The following is a 16,751-nucleotide window of genomic DNA, read 5'->3' on the forward strand; positions in this document are numbered from 1 at the left end:
AGGTATATGACAGTATTATAACACGAGCAAAAGAAGTGTCAAATCCTCTTGAACTAAAAGTGATTCTACAATTGTGAAGTAGTCACAGGCTTTCACAAAATACCTGTCAACTGTAATTGTGTTTAATCTCAATTTACCAGAATAAACTTTTTACTAATTTGTGAAATTCCTGTCTATTTTTAATTATCTTCCACAAGTCATACTATTGGTTTGCTGATTCCCTCAAACTTGTTTAACAAGTTGTATTTTAATTACATGAGATTTCCTCCTTTGTCCTCAACTATAGATCACACGTAACACATGAGAGTCATTCATTTGAGTGGGAATCTCAAAGCAGTTGAGTAGGCAGAAAAAGGAACCTCTTCATTAAGGATTAAAATGTATAGGTAAGTCCTGTTTTTGTCTTTGCAGCTTTAAAAGTTTTACTATATCTTACAGTATGGGAAAAATATAAAAAAGCTTTGGAAATGTTGACTGTGTCTAGCAATCTTCTAGTTACTTCTCTGAAAACTTCATTGAAATTCTTAGATATTGTTAAGATAATATGCTTGATATTATTTCCATAAGGTACATAGTTGCTTAACTGAATTTTTTATAAAACAAATAACCACAAAAATTCAGCTTAGCGTTATGACAACATATCTTTAAATAAGGAAGTGGTTTTGTTTCTCATGTGCAATGTTTTAAAAAGTGGTGTGTGGATTTTAAAATTGCAATCTGTAAATAATTCTTCTGTTGTTTAGAACTTTTTGAGAATTCTGTATTTTGACTTCTATTACAGTTTTATTGCTAGTTATTAAATAAATATGCCATAAATCCTAAAGTACACTTTTAAAAAGTAAAGACGGTATTTTTCTACTTTTTATGTAGTTGTGGAATTATTTTCAGGAAAGTTCTTGCTAATATTTAAGAAAAAATAATATCTCTCTGGTTTTCTTTTTAGTTAATGAATAGGTATTTTCATATACTTTCACATAAAGAAAGCAAAAAGTTGTGGGATAATCAAGTCACACGTTAAAAATCTCAAAACAATGAAATAATTATATAACTTGGTATGCTTATATGTGCACTTAAGTGTATATATATGAATATTATTTTTCTATGACTACAGAAAAACATGATACTGTTAAGTCATGCTGAAAGGATCAACAAAAATGTGAACAATGTATTGGCTATAAGTGTAGTTGAATTTATTTTAAATCTCCTGAACACCAGAAAATTCAATCAAAAGTCAAACCATTTTAAATAATAAAAATATATATACAATTATATGCATTTGAATATATATATGAGTGAAAAGTGGATAGCTGTCTAAGCTTCCAATGATAGAAGAAATAAAATTATTTCATATTCATGTAATAGATACAAGACATTTATTAAAGTAGCTTAAAAAAACCTATGAAGTAATTTGCATACTGAGTTTGTTCTCATTTTATGTGGAAAAAAAAACAAATCACAAAATAATATTTACTCATCAACTACTACTTTGTAAAGCTGTACATGGGAGAAAGTCTAATAAAGAACATAGAATATTTATCAGGTTTGTTATACTAAAGCAGTGAGTTTATGAATTATATTTTTTATTATTCTTAAATCATCTATAACAGTGTAATATTATTTGGGTAATATAGTGCATTTTAAAATGTATTTTGTGGAAATATTTTAATTTTAAAGAAATTGCTCTGATTTTAAAATATTGCTCTTATAAGCAGCCAAGTGTATATCAAAACATCATTCAGTGGAAAATAATAAAAGAAGACATGTGAATAACACAAATCCTGAAAGAGTTGTACAGTTTCAGAAGGCTTTGAATCAATCAAATTTCTAAGTTGATCCATCGTACAGGAAATTTGCCACTCGATCAGAGCCAACCTTGCCAATTACAAAGAACTCTCCCGTGGAATTTTGGTTTCTAAGGATCACACTTTTTGGAATATTTTATCTCTTTAATAGTCTGTGCCTACTACTAAAAAATAGTAGCTAGGTGTTTATATTATATAATGGAAGGGAAATTAAATTGTACAAGATACTTTTTAAGGTAATTCTGGGTAATTTTGGCATAATTTTAGATAAGTCTTCAGGTAATTCTGAAATACTTTTGGTTGAAAATGGGCTGCCTCGGATGGTTTGATTGCTTTTTTATAAAAATTAAACTCCTAGCTCTCTTCCACGCTGCTGCAAGATGAAATGCTATCCAATCCAATTTCGTAAAAGGTATTGCTCCCATTTGAAGGATCCCATTCTTTTGAGCAAAGAAGACTTGACATGATTTCACAGTTTGGGGGAGTATTCTTTCTCTAGCTTTAGTGTGTGCTCATAACATGTAAAATAAAAGCACCATCCCAAGTCTAAAGTCATTAATTGGATAACTGCCTAAGATAGTTGTAAATAAAATGGACTTTGGAAAAGTTTATACTGATGAGTCATTCAGCAGAAAGTAAAAGCAGATTCTATCGAATATTTACAATATCCATTTGCCAGAGGTTTTAACAAGTGTATCAGTGATGAATAAAGTAATACATGCACTCAGAGTTCAAGGCAGTGGAGCAATAAGTCATTGACGGCCATGGTGGTGCTTGTATTCCGTGTATTCCCTGAAGGCTGAGGTAGGAGGATCACTTGAGTCCAGAACTTCAGTGTTGCAGTGAGCCATGATCGTGCCACTGCACTCCAGCTGGGGTGATGGAGCAAAAACCTATCTCAAGAAAAAGATTAAAAATTATAAATAAATAAAAGCCGTCAAGTATATTTTTTCTAAATTAGACAAGTTTTTATTCTGACAAGCTTTCTTCTTAGCCAAGATATCTACCTGAGTTTAATAGTGCAAGAATAAATTAAGATGTAATGTTTCCTTCTCTGCTGAATATTTGTCAGCATAAAGACATGCCATACTATCCCTAATTTTTAAAAAATCTCTCCCTTGGCCCATACCCCCTGTCCAGCTATTGCCTCATTTCTCATCTCCTGCTCTTAAAAGCAAAACTATTCTAAAGGTCTGTCTAAACCTATTGCCTCTATTTTTATTTTCTTCCTCCATTATCTCCTTTTGCTTTTTAACTTTTTATCATTAAACATATCACATATAAATTCTAATTTTTAAAAAATGAACCTCTGGGTATGAGACATCTATTAATAAAAATAGCATCACCAGTATCTTAGAAGACCCCGTGGGCACCTCCTGTCTACTAACTGACCTTTCCCCACTTTTCACGATGTAACTGTTAAGTGGCATGGTATCTTAATTTCTTTCATTTTCTTCATGATTTTACCATTCATAGATATATTCCTAAAAAACTTATGGTTTAAATCTACCTGCCTTTGAAAATCATATAAATAAGAACAATATTATATACAATAAAGTGTGCATAGCTTATTCGTGTTCATAGCTATATAATATTTCGTTGTAAGACTGTCCTATAACTTAAATATTTACTTTTCTAGTATATTGCCATTATAGATAATGTAGCACTGAATATTCTTACACAGATCCGATGGTACAAACATGCAAGAGTTTCTCTTGGATATGTTCCTAGAAATGGATTTTCTGAGTCAAATGGTGTATGCATTTTTATCTTTAATGCATCCTCCCTTTTCCCAGTGCAATAGTTTCTGATCTTCACAGCTCTGAAACAGCTCTTGTCTTGCTCCACATTGCAAAATCCAGTGGTCAGATCTCAGTGAGTTTACATTATCACTCCACCAGAGATCATTCTTTTCTTGAAATGTGATCTTCACAGAGCTTCCAAAACACCATTCTCTTCTTCTTTTTTTTTTTTTTTTTTTTTTTTGCCTATCCCATGGGTCAAATTTTCTCTGTTTCTGTTACTAGAATCTACTCATTTTCCTGTCCCCCAGAGTTTAAGTGCTTTTCTTCTTACATTCTGTGTGATTCCATCAGTCTCATGGTTTTCAATATTACATAAGCTAATGATTCCCTAGGATAGATAATGATCCCTAAAGTCCACTATCATTCACTGGAAAACACAAAATGCTGTTACCTCAAAGCAACTTTTGATATCATATGGCAAAATAAACCATTTTGAATCCTAAATACCTTAGTGCTTTATTTATACATCTTTTATGATATGTACAATTACTCCATACATATATATATATATATATATATGTTTTGAGACAGAGTCTCCCTCTGTCGCCAAGGCTGGAGTGCAGTGATGCAATCTCGGCTCACTGCAACCTCTGCCTCCCGGATTCAAGTGATTCTCCTTCCTCAGCCTCCTTATAGCTGGAATGATTGGCACGTGCCACCACACCTGGCCAATTTTTGTATTTTTAGTAGAGACGAGGTTTCACCATGTTGGTCAGGCTGGTCTCAAACTCTTGACCTCATCATCTACCTGCCTCGGCCTCCCAAAGTGCTAGGATTACAGGCATGAGCCACTGCTCCCAGCCAATTACTCCTTATATTATAATTCATTTATTCATTCATTCATTGAGTGCTAGGTATACAGCACTGGAACAAAAAGGCCCAGACCTTGTTCTCATGGTGCTTGCTGAGAAGACAGACACTAAAATACACTAGGCAAGCAAATACTTATCTAATTATAGTTTTGGTGGTGCTATCAAGAAAAGTTTAAGGACTTTGGGTAATTAAGACAAATGGAAACAACCATCATTGAAAACATTTACTCTGTGGAAATCTCAGTAGGGCAAAATGTAGTCTTTACTGAAAACCGCAGACCTTCCCATTCAAAAGATAACTGTTCCAGTGATTAACATGGAAATATATAATTTCATTATGATTTGTTTAATACGACGACACTGAAGTAAGTATTATAACAGTGAAAACTAAACTAGTCTAGAAGCTCATGGAAGACTTCTCTGAGGAAGCATTGTTTAAGTAGAAACTTAAAGGCAGGCAAGAAACAGATCCTGCTGCTTTTTGAAGACCATGTTTAGGATTTGGGATTATACCCTCAGAGAAACACAAAATTGTTAAAGATGTAGCAGGGCAGATATGTTATTACATTAGAATCTTTTTTCTTTATAAATTACCCAGTTTTAGGTCTTTTTTTTTATTATGCTTTAAGTTCTGGGGTACATGTGCAGGTTTGTTACAAAGGTATACATATGCCATAATGATTTTTAAAAGATGGTTTTAGCTTCATATAGAGAATGATCTCTGTGGAGAAAGGAGATATCTTTTGATGAAGGGAGACTAGTTGGAGGCTCGTTCAGTATTTCGGAAAAAGGATAAACATGGCTTGGATAAAGTGGTGGGAGTGGCAATACAACTTGAGATATGTCTAAGAAGTCAAAAGAACCAGATTTGACATTCAATTGGATGTGAGGGATGAGAGAGGTGTCAAGTATGATTTTTCAGGTTTTTCACATGAGTAACTTGGTGAATTTTGGCATCATTTACTGAGAAAGAAAATGCCAGAAAAGAGTCTATTTGACGGGGCAAAAGAAGGTTTTGAAAATCAGAAAGATGATGATCAGTTCAGCTTTGCAAATGCTGAATTCTAAGCACCGAATAGAGATATGTGAAAGATGCAGCTGGATATTGTAGTCTGGAAATCATGTACAGATCAATGTTTCTCAGGTGTAATTTTTGGTTTATCTCTTTCTGAATCCCCCATGCTACTTGTATAAAATGCAGAACTCTGAGACGCAAGACCAGACCTACTGAAATAGTCTGGGTGGGTATTGGATTCAGTACAGGAATGTGCATTTTTCCAAGTTTTCAAGTAATTCTTATTCACAAAAATTCAAGAACCATTGGCTTAGATGGTAATTGAAACTGACTGAATGAGATCAACTAGAGAGAAAGGAGAACACCCAGGACAGAGCATGGAGCAACACCAGATACTTAGGTTGACTAGAGGAGATGCAACTAGCAAAAGATTTTAAAAAAAACAAACAAACTTTTTATTGTAGAATATTTTAAAGATATACCGAAGTACAGCGAACAACAGAATGAATTCTCACACCTATGGCCAGTTTCAAGTTACCACACTCCAGCAGCCAGTATTGTTTCCTCCATACCCTACTCACAACCAAAAGATATTTAAAGAGGAGATGGGGCCAGAAAGAAAAAAGAGTATGAAATCATGGAAATCAAAAGAAAAAGAGTGTTTCAGTAAAAAAGGATATTCAAGGGTGGGAAATGCTGCTAAGGGGCTATGTAATATCCTTCTTCAGTAAGACATGAGTACTTTAAGGGAAGGACAATTATTTGGCCATTTAAAAAAATGTCCTAAGTGCTTGGCAGAATATTGCAATAAGTACTCAGTAGCTATTAGTTTTTCCAACATTCATTCAATAAGCACTGTACCTATAGAGCACCCACCATGTCTTGGGTTGCAAAAAACAATAAGGCTTCAGAAAAAAAGCACAGACAAAAAAGTCAAGAGGTTTAAATGCTGGCCTCTCTGTGATACCACTTAATCTCACTGCAGATCAGTATATTTATCTGCATAATAGCAAAATCAGAGTGGATATTTTTGAAACTCTCTTCCATTGCTAACATTCTATGATTCCGCAAAATGCTATCAATCTTATAAAATGTTATTATAAAAATATATCATGTCGTACACCTTGAATATACAAAATTGTATTTGTCAATTAAATATTTTAAAATAAAATAAAATGTATATATTCTATTGCATGTTTTCAAAAAATGTATTATTTTTAGCGAAAGTTAGGTTCTACATATAGAAAGACTAACAAATTTATAATTTATTGAACATACAACAGAATCTAAGTACTTTATTAACAGCATCTCAGTTATTCTTCACAACCCTCTGAGGCACGTGGCTATCTCCATTTTATGAATGAGGAAACTAAGGCTCAGAGAGGTTTTATTACTCCCCAGTGATCACATGGGTCTGTCTGATTATAAAACTCATGGTTATTACTATTGTAATATATTACCTTTCTGCATTGCCTGTGTAGTAATTAAAAACACAGGCCTGGCCGGGCGCGGTGGCTCAAGCCTGTAATCCCAGCACTTTGGGAGGCCGAGACGGGCGGATCACGAGGTCAGGAGATCGAGACCATCCTGGCTAACGCGGTGAAACCCCGTCTCTACTAAAAATACAAAAAACTAGCCGGGCGAGGTGGCGGGCGCCTGTAGTCCCAGCTACGCGGGAGGCTGAGGCAGGAGAATGGCGTAAACCCGGGAGGCAGAGCTTGCAGTGAGCTGAGATCCGCCACTGTGCTCTAGCCTGGGCGACAGCGAGACTCCGTCTCAAAAAAAAAAAAACAGGCCTCTTGACAGGACTAGTGTTTCATAGTAATCTTTAATCTTTATATAAAAAGAGAAGAAAAAGAATAAACAAGTACATTTGTTCAGGAGACAGAAAAAAATCCCTTTTTTATGTGACTCTTTGTGCCAGTATTAGATTCCATGGTGAGATTCACAAAGTAGACAGAGCCTTCCTTCCATCATCTAACCTATCCTTTTACTGTACAGATTCACTTAATGAACAGATTATTAAATACTTCGGGAGATATAGCAGAAAAGAAATCACAGTCTGTGCTTGCTTTCGTTTATTTGATTTACCAAGCACTGACATAGGGCTAAATGCCAGACATTATTTGAGTTGTGTTAAAACATTTTTAATTCATTGTGCTCATAACAACAAGGAGGTAGGTACTACTGTCACTTCCGTTTTGCAAACAAGGAAATTGAGGAGTTAGGTGACTTCCTAGGTTCACACAGCAAATAAATAGCAGAAATGGGATTTGAACCCAATTAGTCCAGTCTCAGGGTCTGTGCCCTCAGCTGTTATCCTGTGCTGTCTCTCTCACGGGGCAGTTTATTTGTAGGGACAGGTTGTGTATGCAGAGACAGGTAATAAATATATGAGCAAACAGACCTTCCAGGGGAATAAAGTACTTGCAAAGATTGAGAGTGTGTAGGAGTGGTGGGAGGATCTATCCATGGGCTAGCCATGGGAAGGAAGAAGGAACCTTCTTGTTAAGAAGGGAGGATAAAGAGAACAGTGTGGGCCGGGCGCGGTGGCTCAAGCCTGTAATCCCAGCACTTTGGGAGGCCGAGGCGGGTGGATCATGAGGTCAGGAGATCGAGACCATGCTGGCTAACACAGTGAAACCCCGTCTCTACTAAAAAAAAAATTCAGAAAACTAGCCGGGTGTGGTGGCGGGCGCCTGTAGTCCCAGCTACTCGGGAGGCTGAGGCAGGAGAATGGCGTAAACCCGGGAGGCGGAGCTTGCAGTGAGCTGAGATCCGGCCACTGCACTCCCGGGCTACAGAGCGAGACTCCGTCTCAAAAAAAAAAAAAAGAGAGAACAGTGTGAAGGTGATGAAGAAACTTGCTGATTCTTCATTCAATGACAAGGAAGAAAACTGAAATCCAAAGAAGGGATTTGCCTCCTGTCGAGCAGCTTTTTCTGATTACAACAGCTTTCCCTCTCACCCTGCCAGTATGCATACTCCTTCCCTGGATAAGAGAATATATGCGCAGCATTTTTCATAAGCTCTGAGGAACACATTGTATGGGCATCAAAAGTATTCATTCCATAGACCGTGGAACTCTGTTCATTTCATTGTAACACAAAATCATCCTTGGAAAATAAAACTAAGAAGCTTGATTCTTTCCTCTGCTTCTGAAGACAATCTAGGCAAGAAGCCAGTAGGATTAAATTCAGAAGGGATTGAATGCAAGATGTTGTTTTTAAAAATATATTGATGCAACTAAATATTACTCAAGCACATTTCAAAGAACTAATCTAGGGTTTGGTCCATGATTCACTAAAAGTCACCTTTTTTTTTCCTGTGGAAACAATTATGATTTAGTAGATATGGTTAAATAGAATGAACCGTGATGAATACAAATGAGGCTCTGATTCCAGCATCCACTCCTCTCTACTAAATGACCCTCAACCAGTTGCTGTGAGAAAATAATTTCAGTAAATTTCTGGATTCCCTACTCTATCATCTTCTCTGACTTATTTCACCCAATATATGTTGAAATGTCATCTTTCTTTCTTTACACTCTTCATTAATAGATTTTTATTTATTTAACCTGTGCGTTTAATGATATATGTCTTTCCTATTTATTCTACTCCGTCATTCGCAGTGCCTCCCTTCTCACCAACTCACTCCCATCCCCAACATTTTTAACATTGCAACCAATGTTATGGTTTAGGTCTATCTACAAAAATAAAATCAAACATTAGAGGATGCCCACATTTGGAGCAAAAACACTGCCATGAACTCCTTTAGAGTGTAATGTACCACATTTCTCACCTCTTTGGGACACATTTTGTAGAGATAATGATGGGTGGAGAATATCTTGACATTTTCTATTGAACATTACAAATCAGATCACACTGAGCTATGTATAGGAACTTCTAAATCCTTCACTTATTTATATCCTACAGGAAGCAAACATGGATCCACCAGTCATGCGTTACTTGACAGGGAGACATTCTGGGAAATACATCGTTAGGCGATTTAGTCCTGATGCAAACATTGTAGAGTATACTTAGATACACCTAGATGATATAACCTACTAAACACCTAGGCTATGCAGTCTATTACTCCTTGGCTACAGACCTGTATAGCACATTACTGTACTGAATACCATAGGCAATTGTAACACAGTAGTAAATATTTGTGTATCTACTCATATCTAAACATAAAAGAGGTACAGTAAAAATGTGTATAACAATTGTATGGGACCACTGTCATACATGTGATCTGTGATTGACAAAGATATTGTTATATGTTTCATGACTGTAGTTCTATAATAGGGTCAGTATATTTTGATGAAGCAATAAGTTAAGGCTTTGAACATTTCATAATAATCCTATAGCAAAGAGGATTGCCTATTTACTTGGGCTTTAGGAAATAGAGAAGGATCTATTATGCCTTCAGTACAATCACTCCACTTTTCTCTGATCTTTTCTGATGTAATTGTATCTAGAACCCTTGCTACACAAAACAGCCTTTGGACCAATAGCATTTACGTCTCCTGGGAGCTTGTTGGAAATGCAGACTCAGGTTCAACTCAGATTCACTAATTTAAAATTTGCATTTTAATTGACAATTCACATATCCACTAAAAATTGAGAAGTGCTGGACTAAACAACTTATTTCACCCAATATGTGCTGAAATGTCATCTTTCTTTCTTTAGGCTCTTTATTAATAGATTTTTATTTATTTAACCTGTACATTTAATGACATATTTCTTTCTTATTTATTCTACTCCATCATTCATGCTACAAGCTACATGTTACAAGCTTAGTCTCCCAGATTCCCAAAATGGAAGAGAGGGGTACAGTAAGACATTTCCTTGTGTATTTAAATACGAATAAACATGTATCTAACCTGAGTGTGCAATAGATTTCCCCATTCCTCTCCTGCGGAAACACTGAATGCCTTGGCAAGTTAGAATTCACAGAGCAGCACATTGCTGAGTTCCAGGAATACTGTGCTCCTCAAAATGCTAGGTATTTCCAAAATAAATGTTTCTGTGCTTTGATAAGTTCAGGAAACACTGCTGTTTCATCAGTTCAGGCTACAGAAGGAAAAGAAGAAATAGAACTGGAAATGTGCAAAGAGCAATTGACTTTTTGTCATTTGGCATCTTGAGGTTAAACATGAACTTTTCTCTAGGCTTTCTCAGTCCTTTTTCCACTCTGACATATGACATTGATGAAAATATGTGACACATCTCCATGGGTCCAACCAGGTTTAAAGCAATTCCCAATGCACTATTTGTAATTCCACCCAGAAAACAAAAACAAACAAAAAAAAATGCACATGAGTGGGAAGAACATTATCCTAGAATTAAGTAGTTTAAATTGCCTAAGAAGTAAATCATTTCAAAGCTCTGATGCGTTTTAACCATTATGTGTAACAAATTGCTTGTCATTAATACTAACAGACTCCTGTATTCCAATGTCTCATTAACAATTGCTACCTAGGAAAGAGCATTGAAACCTGAGCTGAATGGGCTATTGAGTCTTTTTCTGTTCTGGAAGTTTAAGTCCACCCTCATTGTCAACTGAACACAGGAAACTTGGTAATTTTGTTATTCCACTAAGTTAATAATTATTAAAAGATAAATTTAATTTTAACCACTTTATTGAAATAAAATTACAAAACAGCAACTTCACGTGTTTAAGGTGTTAAGGTTCAATGATTGCTAGTATATGTACAGAGATGTGCAACCATCACCAAAATCCAATTTCAAAATACTTTCATCATCCCCAAAGATATTCAGATACATGTGATATTCAAGTACTCATTTCCCAAAGGCATTTTTACAATAAAATATCACATATTTAAACTGTCATGAATATTTCTTTATAATTTGTGGTAGCTGGCAAAATTATTTTGTGCCAATAAAGGTTAGAAGACATCTTTAGTTAAAAATAAAGGGGGGAAAAGGAAAGAAAATGAAAACAAAGAATGAAAGAAAGGAGGAAGAAAACATATCTATTTGGAAACTAAATCCAAACAGGGAAAAATTTTATTTTGGCCAGTTTAGGGGCAAATAGGCAAGGAAGCAAACAAGTCTATAAATAGTTTTTTCTTGTTTTGAAACTGGTATGGTCTTCATGGCTCTGTCAGTGACTACACTTTGTAGAACTCAGAAAAAAATATTAACATTGAACAGCAGTGCCCTCTACAGTATATATTGGGCTATCCCTAACTAGCATTAATCAGTAAGGAGATAGCTAACCCATCAGGGCTCTCTCTGTTGTGGTTCTTGGTAACAGGTTACAAACACTCAGTGCATGTTCTTAAACACCAGTAGAGTCAATAAAGTATTGCTCCCATCACTTCGCAAATCTGGTGACTCCTAGAGAAATTTACTTAAAATCTTAGCATCACAAAGTTCCAGAAAAAAATATTTCCATTTGTTCTGTTGTTTTCAAATCATTTTGTCAGACTCACCTTTGTAGGTGGTGCCACCCCTACCATAATATCACCATGCTCATTTGCAGACAGAAAAGGCTTCATAATCTCAATTATAGAAGCAAGAATCCACACTTTGGACAGATGTAAAATGCCAGAAAAGATTACTTTCCTTAGCAAAGTAAGTGTATATTAAGTTTAAGAGAGCAATAATCAGAATATGTTTTTAAGTCTTCAACTGATTCTTCACAGAAATGTCGAGTAGTCTTCAGACATTTATTAATAATCATGCAAAGCTGACCCTATTATTAAATATGGGGATAGATTCTGAGTGAAGGAAAATATGGCAAACTTTCCTGACTTGTGTCAGCAGCATTCTCGAAACCCTACTCAGCAGTCTATACCATCCTCCTAGCTATACCATTGCTTGAAGAAGATGAGGTATAAGAGTGACAATACAGATATACCATCTCCTTCCTCAGTTTAAAATAAGATATATAGCACATGAGGATCAGAAACAGCATCTGAAAATTCTTGCCTTGCAAATTATGAGTGCAGAGCTGTATCACAGCTCTGACTTGAAAGGGAAACACTCTGAATTTCTTTAAATAAGTCTTCTGCAGTCAAGAAGTTCTTTCCTTGGAAAGGCTACAAATTAGTCTGACTAATGAATAAAGACTCTTTGCTTTGGTATTCGTCGCCTTCCTTCATAGACTTTTCAATACCAGAATCAATTCCTGCTTCTAGCCAATGCCTTCCTAGGACCAGTTCTTAAATGTATTAAATATACAGAAGCCAGAGTAATGAGATCACCGTCTTTTAAAATAAAGGCATTATCAATGAATTGCTAGGAAGAAAGAAAGGAAGGAACATAAAAATCCTCACCTTTTTGGAGCTTCTTAACTGGTGGAGGGAGACAGTTAACAACAAAACAAGTAAATTGTAGGGTATATTGGAAAGTTATAAGTGTACTGCAAAATAATAAAGCAAATAATAATAATAAAGCAGAGAGAGGAGGTGCAATTTTAAATAGGTTACTTAGCAAGGTCTCACTGAGAAGACAACAATTGAGCAAAGCCATACGAGAGGCCAGGGAGCAAGGCCTGTGAAAACCTGAGGTTAGAGTGTTCCAGGCAGCAGGAAGAGCAAGCACAAAGTCCCAGAGGTAGAGAGGTCCTACTGTGCTTGAGGAGCAGCAGAGAGGCCAGGATGTCTGGAAGAGGATATGGAGGCAGAGTGAAGTTAGAGATAAAGTCAGAGACTTAATTAAGGACATATGGAACCACATTAGAAATTCCTGGAAGTAGTGTCTTGATGCAGCACAAAGAAATTAAAAGGCAAAACAGTACAAGATAAATACCCATGGCTATCCTGGATGTCTAATAAACATGTCCACTATGAAAATTTTATTTTAAATATTCTAGAAAATCTTAAAATATACAAAAACGATATTGCCACACACAAGAAAAGCATATGACGCTCGGCATGAAGTCCTTAATGGGTGATCAGTGTAGCACCACAGATGGGGTAGCTTGTGCCAAGACCATCTTTTTTAATTAGAGACTTTCTTCCATTTTTGGCAGGAGTGTTTGCTAAAAAAAAAAAAAAGGAACACAAATTTGCAAAATAGCAAATAAGAATAAGGGTTGAGCCTATATCTGTGAACTAATTGGAACAATCTATATAAAATTAAACCTCTGACCTTGGTCTCATTATACCATACCCTAAGTACCTAAAATAACCAGCTACTGATTGATGGCTTAATGTGGTAGGTGTGGTCCTTCTACCAAGTTATTAAATAACCACACACTCAAGCAGCCGGCATGAGTAATTATTTATGTTGTTTTCATTCATTACCAGTAACTCTTTAAGAATTAGCATGTACTAGTAAATGAAGTACAGACCAAATTTAATATTTATTTCTTTTCTATTTGTAAGCCACAGTTTACAAATATGAAACAAATGAAACAAAAGTTTCATTTTCCCTGGGTCATAAATCACTCTCTGTGTTTTTAGCCTCACATGTAAAATTATTTCACTTATGGCAATGGTATGATCATATGATTATAAATATTAATTGATAGGTTCCTAAATTATATACATGTAATATTGCATATATAGTAAGCTACATACATTATTATAAATTATATGTCATATATGTAATCATAATTGCCAATTGTTTCCTCTTATTATTAGATACCTAAGGCAATAGTAACGGGAAATTCTTTATTATATCAAATTCATGTGTGTCTACATATATGCCTACAGATTTATATTGAAGGTCTGTATTTTTTAATCCAAAGGCAGTGAAATAAGTGGTTTCCAATACTCTTTTTCAGAGCTTCAAATACTACCTGTAAGGTAATGACTTCAAAAAATATACTTCCAGTCCCAAGACCTTTGCTCAGCCGAGACCCATCTTAACAGCTGACTGCTAGGAATTAACACAAAAATATTAACAGTTACTGAAGTCTCAAAACAACTCAAATTGTCTAGTCATGTGACCAGTATAACTAAATCCCCAGTCACACAAGCTCAATCTTCAAAGTTTCATCTTGGACTTCCACTCTTGCCCCTGGCACTGAATTCTCTATGAGGGAGTGGTCCTAATTCTTCCTCTTCCACATTTTCCTCAACCCTTTCTTTTCCACACACATAGCCTCTACATGACCCTTGGCACTTCATATCCCATTAATGGATTAATAAATTTGTCTGTGCGATGAGACCTCCTGCCTCATAACTCCTGCCTCTTGCAGCCCAACAGGGTCACCAGATTAACCTTTCTAAAACACTGCTGCTTTTCTTTAACTTCTCATTTCAAAAAGCTCATTGATACCCTCAGACCAAGAAAGAGTCCAAACCCATTACTCATAAAGTCTTCCATAATCTTGATCAGCCTTATTTTTCTAGATTATTTTCCATCTGCTTTCCTATAAGCACCAGACTGGGCCAATTACTTTTCACCAAACACACTTTGCACTTCTACCTCTTCTGTTCCCATTTCTTCATTTACCCAGAAGGCCTACCCATCTTTCAAGGCATAGCTCACATGTCACATGTTCTATGAAGATTGGTGGTATTTCCTCCTCCCTCCTCTGAGTGAAGGAATTTTTATAATGGTTTTAAGGGGTAGAAGTGCAGTTTTGTTACATGGATGTATTGCATTGTTATGAAATCTGGGCTTTTAGTATAGCCTTCCCCTGAATAGGGTACCCTGTACACATTAAGTAATTTCTCATCCTTCATTCCCCTCCCATCCTTCCATGTCTCCATTATTCTACTCTCTCTGTCCATGGGTACACATTATTTAGCTACCGTGTATAAGGGAGATCATGCAATCTTTGACTTTTTAAAAATCTTTTTGGTTTTATTATACTTTAAGTTCTGGGACACATGTGCAGAACGTGCAGGTTTGTTACACAGGTATACACGTGCCATGGTGGTTTGCTGCACCCATCAACCCATCATCTGCATTAAGTATTTCTCCTAATGCTATCCCTCCCCTAGCCCCCTAGTTCCCAATAGGCCCTGGTGTGTGACATTCTCCTCCTTGTGTCCATGTGTTCTCATTGTTCAACTCCCACTTATGAATGAGAACATGTGGTGTCTGGTTTTCTGTTCCTGTGATAGTTTGCTGAGAATGATGGTTTCCAGCTTCATCCACGTCCCTGCAAAGGACATGAACTCATTCTTTTTATGGCGGCATAGTATTCCATGGTGTATATGTGTCCCATTTCCTTTTTCTTTTTTTTTTTTCCAGTAAGAACTTTTTTTATTGTTTACTTTTTAGTTTCAGTAGTTTTAGGGGTACAGGTGGTTTTTGGTTACATGAATGAGTTCTTTAGTAGTAAATTCTGAGATATCGGCACAACCATCACCCAAGCAAGTATACACTGTACCCAACATTTAGTCTTCTATCCCTCATCCACCTCCCAGCCTCCTCCTGCTCAGGCCCCACAGTCCACTATCACTGTGTATTTTTGTGTCCTCCTAGCTTAGGTCCCACTTATAAGTAAGAACACACAGTATTTGATTTTCCATTCCTGAGTTACTCAGGTAAGAAAATTCTTAATACAAGGCTAATCAACCCATGTTGCCTTTTTTTCTTGCTCTCTCAAAGTTATAACCCAAATCTGAAAATACAAGCTCTTCTGCAGAAAGGTGGACTGATCCCTAGACAGGGGCTAAGAGGCCCGTCTTGACTCCTCTCTCCTTTCTGTGTTCCAGTTCACCAGCCATGCTCCCGTAGGCCTGAGCCGCTCTTGTCTGCTACGAGTCACCCCGCTGCAGCTTTCCTCCCCAAGGCCCTGATTCTTGCTTCCTGAGTGTGAACTTCCTCCTGTCATTTACAACTGGCTGTGCTTCACACTGCACACCTGGCCGGGGGCAAGGAGGGCCTGGTGCTTGGAAATCTCAGACAATGTATATCAGGACAGTGACTGTAACAATTTTGGCAGATGGTAGGGAAGTGTCTTGTGGGAACCTTTTTATAATTTGCACCAAGTCTCCATTTGGGATAGTGTTGGGGCTGCTCAAATCTTTCTTTTTTTATTATTATACTTTAAGTTCTAGGGTACATACACACAACATGCGAGTTTGTTACACATGTATACATGTGCCATGTTGGTTTGCTGCACCCATTAACTCGTCATTTACATTAGGTATATCTCCTAATGGTATCCCTCCCCCCTCGCCCCACCCCACAACAGGCCCTAGTGTGTGATGTTCTCCTTCCTGTGTCAAGTGTTCTCATTGTTCAGTTCCCACCTATAAGTGAGAATATGCTGTGTTCAGTTTTTCATCCCTGCGATAGTTTGCTGAGAATGATGGTTTCCAGCTTCATCCATGTCCCTACAAAGGACATGAACTCATCCTTTTTTATGGCTGCATAGTATT

At 36.4% G+C, this 16,751-nt stretch overlaps 1 protein-coding gene across 1 annotated transcript in view; it reads left to right on the plus strand.

Annotated features, from left to right (window-relative positions):
* The first annotated feature begins 279 nt into the window (after positions 1–279).
* LOC105510482 (transmembrane protease serine 11D) overlaps positions 280–16,751 on the plus strand; it is a 65,528-nt gene continuing 49,056 nt past the window's right edge. Inside the window, exon 1 of the mRNA XM_011940283.1 lies at positions 280–386. Coding sequence (XP_011795673.1) covers positions 379–386 — 8 coding nt within the window. The 5' untranslated portion in view covers positions 280–378. The remainder of the gene's footprint in view (positions 387–16,751) is intronic.

The sequence above is a fragment of the Colobus angolensis genome, unplaced genomic scaffold (genome assembly GCF_000951035.1).
Source record: "Colobus angolensis palliatus isolate OR3802 unplaced genomic scaffold, Cang.pa_1.0 Scaffold189, whole genome shotgun sequence".
NCBI classification, from domain to species: domain Eukaryota; kingdom Metazoa; phylum Chordata; class Mammalia; order Primates; family Cercopithecidae; genus Colobus; species Colobus angolensis.